General features: G+C 29.8%; 1 protein-coding gene across 1 annotated transcript; it reads left to right on the forward strand.

Moving 5' to 3' along the window:
- The first annotated feature begins 503 nt into the window (after positions 1-503).
- On the forward strand, positions 504-6,120 carry PHT1-9 (inorganic phosphate transporter 1-9). The gene is made up of 3 exons (NM_001254645.1): positions 504-898; positions 2,099-2,383; positions 5,265-6,120. Exons 1-3 carry the CDS (start codon positions 504-506, stop codon positions 6,118-6,120), a joined length of 1,536 nt encoding a protein of 511 aa, NP_001241574.1.
- Positions 6,121-7,938: the final 1,818 nt, after the last annotated feature.

Consider the following 7,938-nt stretch of genomic DNA (forward strand, 5'->3'; position numbering starts at 1 on the left):
AACGTGGACCCTTAGCTTGTTGACGCCGGCAACTGCAGATGGCAAATATAATATGAACGTAAAATGTTTCAAGGATGCATTTGATTCGCATCTTTAGTAGAATGATGCAGTAATAGGTTTGACTTAAAACCCAATTGGTTCTTCACAGCATTATATTAGACACGACTAATACCCTTTCCAACAAGCTTCCGAGTTCATAGCACTTGTCATGCATTTGTCACACAAACAATTAATTAATTTGCCCCACCAATTTCTTCGATAAATACAACAAATTAATCCCCACGAGACAATAGAACACAACAAGCCCGAAATTTCCACGCTAAAGCACAAACATTTTGGCCCTTATATTATTAGGTACCTCTTTTCATTCTCTAAGCAAAATATATATTAACCAAAGTCAGCAACTAAAAGACCATGGCAGAAAAGTCCCATAGGCCTTAACCACAAACATTTTGACACATATCGCAGAGACTTGAAGGGAATAATATTGAAGAAGCTAATTAATGGCGAGGTTGAAGGTGTTGTCAACCCTAGACACATCAAGGACACAATACTACCACTTCAAAGCCATCATCATTGCAGGGATGGGGCTCTTCACCGATGCCTACGACCTCTTCTCAATCACTCTCATCATCAAGATAATTGGAAGGGTATATTACGACCACCGCGAAGGCGAACACCGGTACGAGACCCCGCCGGAGGTCGTCTCCGCCTTGGTTGCCGTCGCGCTGCTGGGCACCGCCGTCGGCCAGCTGGTATTCGGCCGGCTTGGAGACCTCAAGGGGCGGCGGCGCGTGTACGGATTCTCCCTTTTGTTGATGGTCTTCAGCTCCTTGGCTTCTGGCTTCTCCATTTGTAGAAGAAAAACCTGCGTTCTCCTCACTCTTGGCTTCTTCAGGTTTGCCTTGCATTGTTAATTACTTGCCAATAATTCAAAATACTAACTTGCCTAAACTTAGGATAAAATTTATATGTAGTTTGTTTAATTGTTTTTAATGTTTTTCTCTAATTAGAATTAAGTTCATTAATTTAAGTTTCGTTTATATGTATAACATTTAATATAAATCTTACCTGGATTAGCAAAATAAAATTTCATTAGATAAGAATAACAATACTAAATTTTATTCTTAAAGTTGGCAACTTATGTTATATATCAAATGAGTTTAATGTTTATGTAGGTGTAAATTATTTTAGTATAATTATTTTAAAAGTTAACTAATTTATCATATAAGATAAGTTATGATTAAATAATTAGGTAAAACTTTTAACTCTTTTCTTTAATATCAAATTAAATCATATAGTCTATTGAAATAATTTAAAAAATAATAATTTCATTTGAATTCTTTAAATCTTGTTTATATACTATTTAGTGTGTGAATAAATTGATATGCATTGTGCCTTCCCAAAAAAATGGCTTATGTTGTTGGTCATCTAAGTCAATGTTTTTTCATTTTATTAAAGTTTATTTTTTTAATTTTAATTTTGGTAATTTTATGTTTTTTAATTTTGATTTCCGTAAATTTTTTATTCATTTTCAATCTTTATAAGTTTGTATTTTTTTTCAATTTTAGTTTCTATTAGATTTTAATTTTTTTATTTATAGTTCTCATAATTTATGTTATTATGATTAAAATTAAAAAAACATAAATTTACATGTACCAAAAATAAATAAAATATCTTATAAGAATCAAAATTAAATAAACACAAACGAATAAAATTAGAAAAATATACTTACAAGAAATAAAAAGAAAAAAATATTAACACCAAAAATATATTTAAGTAAAAAAAAATGTTATACATTATTCCAACTAACTTAATCAATGATTTAAAATTTGAATCATGAGTATGTAATTTTTTTTTAATATATTAGTAACTATCTACTTTAAATGATATGAAATTATTTCTGTTTAATAAGTAATTCTTAAATCTGAGTCGTCAACTTATTAAATATTTCGATGACGAATTTTGTGATATATAGTAATTTTTCGAGCATGGTCTAATTTTTCTAAGCAGTAAAAAAAAAGTACTAGTAATAATTATAAGAGTGTTAAATACATTGGATTTGATTTTGTTAATTATGGGCATGGTTTTGGTTTAGGTTTTTCTTGGGGCTGGGGATTGGAGGAGACTACCCTCTGTCTTCTACCATAATGTCGGAGTTTGCGAACAAGAAGACAAGAGGGTCGTTCATAGCGGCGGTTTTTTCGATGCAAGGCTTCGGCATATTGGCCAGCTCCACCGTGACGATGGCGGTGTGCTCCATATTCCGTGCAGCGTCCAAGAACTCCGAGGCTGACTTGGCATGGAGGTTGATTCTCATGCTCGGTTCAGTTCCGGCAGCCATGACTTACTACTGGCGCATGATGATGCCCGAAACCGCCAGGTACCTGCCTCCGTTGACATCTTGACTTTCCACCTTCCACATCTTTTTTTTTAATTAATTATTATTATTATTCTTATTATTATTAGTATATATTATCACTTTTTTATGGCTTTAATTTCTTGCGTCCATTGAACGAGTGAAAAGGATGTTATCTCGCTGTCTACATAATATTAATTGCTCGTTCTGATGTTGAACCGAAGAAATTGACAAAGACAAGCTGATGTTTATCCTTGTTGAATTTCTTTCACAATTAAGGTGTATATAAATAATAAGAATCAATATAAAATAAGATGATTGGTGTAATAAACAAAAATGAATTATAAAAATGTTTATGTAAGTCGTTTTATTTTAGGTTAAATTATTTTAGAAGATCAAATTGAACCCAAAAAAAATAGAGGATCAAATCAAATTAAATTTAAAAATTAAAAGATCAAATTAAAACTAAATAAAATAGAGTAACAAATCAAAAATAAAAAATAAATTAAAAGAACATAAACTAATTTAACTTTTATTTTATGTATCCACTTACTAGTCCTCGTTATGTAATGTGTTTTGGATTCACTTCATAGTAAGAAATAATTAATGGTTTTAAATGATAGAAATAAAGAAATAAATAGTTTTTTATGATATCATTATGATTTTATAAGATATGTGGTGTAATAAAGAGAAATAAAGAAAATGAATTGTAAAAATGTAAATATATAGAATTAATATAGCTCATTTTATTTTATGCATGCACTTTTAGTTCTTGTCTAGGAAGTGTAAGGAATCAGTTGTATATTCAGTTTTCTTTTATTTATGGGAATAAAAAATTCTTTAAAGATTTATAATAACTAATGCAAATCTTCGTTAGTTAACTGAGTTAGATTCTCGGTTATTTAGTTAATAATCACTTAATTAGAATTGTTTTAGTCAACGGGAAAAATAGAGTGGAATTATTCATCAGGCCCTTGTTGGTGAAATTTTTTCACTTATCAAATCAAGTTTATTAAAAATGGAAAGTAATCAATTTTCGCACTTAAAACGAATAAAGGGTAAATAGTTATTTTTTATCGAATGTGTAAAGTGTTAATAAATTCGCTTGTAAAAAATAAAAATTTAAATTTTAGTTTTCAAAAGTAAAAAAAGTGTGATAAATTTATTAATATGTTAACATTCATTCATTACCATGAGAGCATACGTGTCAGGGATGAATTTGTTATTGCTCTACATATCAATTGATGAAAATAAATATTTTCCCAAAATATAATTTAATATTTATCTTCTCCTTTTTAAATCGTTGAGTACATAACATTACAATAAACATTTGTCGAGAGAAAAACAATAAGCACTTAAAAAAATAAAAAAAAAAATCAAACATAAGTTACAACAAATATAATAATAGGCATAATACAAGTATAATTTGTCTGTTGCTCTAAAAAATTTTATTGTGACAGAACCTTACTCAAGATATAACATTCAAACAAAAATACATAGTTATTAAGTTAATCCTTACAAAAAAAAAGAGATCTAACTTGATTTTGTCACTACCTAAACAAAAATATACATTCATTAAATTAATCCTTACAAAATAATGAGACTCAACTTGATTTTGTCACTACCTAATATTATTACAATAGAAATTTCGGAGCAACAGATCGATTATGTTTATTAATTAATATTATGTTTATTCTAACGTATGCTTTTTTAAAATATTTATTGTAATATTATGTTTACAACGATTAAAAAAGAGAAAAATAAAGATTAAATTATATTTTGAGTAAATAGGTATTTTCGTATTGAGATGTTTAGAATGCTAACAAACTCATCTTTAAATGTGTCAAATAAACTCTTTTATTAATAGGGAATGACGGAAGTCAATGGATTAATATATTTGTCGCAAATTTTTCACTTTTAAAATCTAAAATTTAAATTTTTATCTTTAATGAATGAATTTGTAAGCCCTCTGTAGAATGAAAAGCAAAAATCATTATTTACCCAAGAATGAACGTCAAGCAAAAAATAGAAAATGCCAGGTTGCGTTCGCCGAAAAGAAAAATGGCTAGGATGATTAATTTTAGAGTTGTTTAAGTTGCTCGCGTGATTCATGTTTGATATTAAAAATCAAAATATCATCAATTGCTTCTTTGAACTTATTACTTTAACCACCCTCAACAATTATTTGTCTTTTTTATAATAAATATATAAGAATTTTTGGAATTGACTAAAGGCAAAAACATAATTAAAAAGGTAATAATTAATGTTATCATAAAAAACAATTAATAACAGTAGTAATTTTCTTCCAACACTACCTGTAGGGAAAATATTAAGTAAGAATTTTTTGTCAAAGTCAAGCATTTCATAAACAATGCATTACTGAATTTGAATATGTATTTTTACTGCCTTGTCTTAATGAGCACGCACTAATTAGATTGTGCGCCTGGGACCAGATATAATAATAAGTAAAAAAACATAAACTGCATAATACTAAGGTTAAAAAAATAAGAATTAATTATAATATAATCTAACAACCATAAGGTTTTACATCCGGCTAGACTCAGCTTAACGGTAAAGTTTGGATAATTAGTGTATGAGCTCTCTTATCTGGTTTAAATCTCATTCCTTTCAATTTAGACTTAACAAAAAAGCCTTTTAATATTATTGAACAATAATATTATATAGTGTAAGATTAATGACTATTATAATAATTATTTTAAATGTTAGTGTGATTTCTAATTAATTGTCGGTCTTTACATTATGATCAGTATATTACTATATTAAAATAAACTCGCATTCGTTCAACAAAAAAAAAATTAAACTCACACAATAATCTTAATATAAAATTAAGATATTGAGTTATTAATTATGTTTCTTAACTAAAGATTTTGATGTGCAATCATAGGTACACAGCATTAGTGGAGCAAAATGTGATGCAAGCAGCAAAGGACATGGAGAAAGTCCTTGATGTAACACTGAGCCAGATTGCTGAAGAACATCCATTGCCACCAACCCCACATCCATACCCTCTCCTTTCAAGGGAATTCTTGCGTAGGCACGGTCGTGACCTATTTGCATGTTCTTCCACATGGTTCCTTGTGGACATTGTGTTCTACAGCCAAGTTTTGTTCCAAAGTGAAATATACAAACGCTACCTAGACAAAAAGGAGGAAGTGGATGTGTATCAAGAGACTTTCCATGTTGCATGGATCCAAGCCGTTATTGCTGTGTGTTCCACAATCCCTGGCTACTTCTTCTCAGTGTACTTCATTGACAAATGGGGAAGGGTCAAAATCCAAATGATGGGTTTTTTCTTCATGGCATTGGCCTTTTTCGCCATTGGGATTCCCTATTACTCTTTTTGGACCACCGAGGACCATAATATGAATAAAGGGTTCATGGTGTTGTATGGGCTTGCTTTTTTCTTTGCCAATTTTGGGCCCAACACTACTACCTTCATAGTCCCAGCTGAGCTTTTTCCAGCTAGGTTTAGGTCAACGTGTCATGGAATTTCTGGGGCCGTTGGCAAGGTTGGGGCAATTATTGGGTCTGTGGGGTTTCTTTGGGCTTCACATAAAAAGAAGGAAAATGGATACCCTAAGGGAATTGGGATGGAAGTGACCCTTATCATACTTGGAGTGGTGTGCTTATTGGGAATGTTGGTCACCTACCTTTTCACTAGGGAAACCATGGGAAGGTCTTTGGAAGAGAATGAGGTTGAGAGTGTGAATCATGAAGTTGAAGAGCATGATAATCTTTGATTTAAGGGTGTGTATAAGGCGGTATGTGTGAGCATATTAATGGTAATTTTCTGTTAATAAGTATTGGATATGATAATGAAACATTTTAAAATATATCTGGCAGTTATTAATGGCAAATTACCGGATTACCTTATATAAACCTTGATTTATGGCACCTTTTGTTATCTCTATTTAATTTTGTATAGTGTACAAGGTTTAGGATTTTTTGTGTGTGTATGTGTGTAATGGTGGCACTAAAATTTGAACCTAAAATTTTATGCAAGCTAGGCTTCTCCTTATCCATAAGCTGACACTAGTGAGTTTTTTTTTACAATATTTCTAGTATAAATATTGTATTAATGGAAAAATTAAACATACTAGTAGTTATTAATGGAAAATGTATTGTATTATCTTACACAAACCCTCATCTGTTAGACCTTTTCATATCTTTATTTTATTTTGTATAAGGTTTAAGGTTTAGGATTTTTTGTTTGTACACTTGACAATGCTAAAATTTGAACCTAAAACTTTAATTAAGTTCCCTAATTTCTCTTACAACTAAGCTAATACTAGTGAGTTTCTTATGTTAAATTTTGTTTAAAACTAAATTAAAGAAAAAAATCAATGGTAAAGATTATATGAAGATTTGTGTATATTATAAAATTTATTCTTAAAGACTTCGCAATTAAGGATTGTTTGATATGCACTGAGGTATAACATAGGGAGAAGATAAACATTTAAGTTTCGTAAAATACACCATCATAAGGAAAAGCTAAAGCTGAGACAAGTCCTTGAGAGATTTTGATGTGCAACATCATAATAAATAGTGTAAAATACACTATCATTTCTTTCTTATAAAAAATATGTAGTAATTTTATGTCAAAAAAATAAAGGCAAATTTTATTTTTGGTCCCCCTAATTATCTTCAATCTTGATTTTGGTTTTCCTTTAAAATTATTGACGCATTCAGTCCTCCAATTATGTTCAATCCCATAAATGACATTAACTGTTACAAAAAAATGTTGATTGACACGTGTCACATTCTGATTGGACGATGACCATCACGTTCTGATTGGATGTTAACTTTATGGACGATGAAAATGTATTGTTGTTGTCAACGTCCAATCTGAACGTGATATGTAACAGTCATCGTCTAATCATAATGTAACAGTCAACCTTCCTTTGTAGTAGTCAACGTCTAAATCTGGACTTGAAAACCATATCTATGAGATTAAACATAATCAGAGGACTAAATACATCAATAATTTTAAAGGGAGACCAAAATCAGAATTGGAGACAACTAGGAGAACCAAAAATATAATTTTGTCAAATAAATAAGCAAACGAGGATATATAGTGAAAAGAGGGTGCAAATAGAATCACCTTCGCGGATGTCCTGAGCATTGGGTGTAACTAATTTTACTAATATGAAAAATATAATATTATTTAATAATTAGTGCGTTGTCTCGTGCAATGCATAGCTGGATATTTTGATGAGGGACAGTATTTTTTTTTAATTTGTATGTAAAATCTTATGAATAATTATATATCTAGTTTAAAAAGATTTGACACGTGATTGTGATAGTGTTTCAAGAAATTGTTTAAGTATCCCAAGTAAACATGAATCCATATTAATTTGAAAAAAATACTATCAAATAAGATCATATCAGTAGCATATTTTTAATTTCTGGAAAAAAAATGTCATAGTAATATGTATGGAGTATAGAAAGATTGTAAATACAATTAAGCCACATGAACCACCTAAACCCTAAATGAATGATGTTTTCTTCTGAGTCCTTTACCCTTTGTAAAACTGTCATAGTAACATGTATGGAGTAAA

The sequence above is a fragment of the Glycine max genome, chromosome 7 (genome assembly GCF_000004515.6).
Source record: "Glycine max cultivar Williams 82 chromosome 7, Glycine_max_v4.0, whole genome shotgun sequence".
Classification (NCBI taxonomy): domain Eukaryota; kingdom Viridiplantae; phylum Streptophyta; class Magnoliopsida; order Fabales; family Fabaceae; genus Glycine; species Glycine max.

Coding starts and splice junctions, on each gene's coding strand:
- PHT1-9 (NM_001254645.1), top strand. CDS start 504: ATGGCGAGGTTGAAGGTGTTGTCAACCCTAGACACATCAAGGACACAA. Junction 899..2,098: donor CTCACTCTTGGCTTCTTCAG/GTTTGCCTTGCA, acceptor GTTTTGGTTTAG/GTTTTTCTTGGGGCTGGGGA. Junction 2,384..5,264: donor ATGATGCCCGAAACCGCCAG/GTACCTGCCTCC, acceptor GTGCAATCATAG/GTACACAGCATTAGTGGAGC.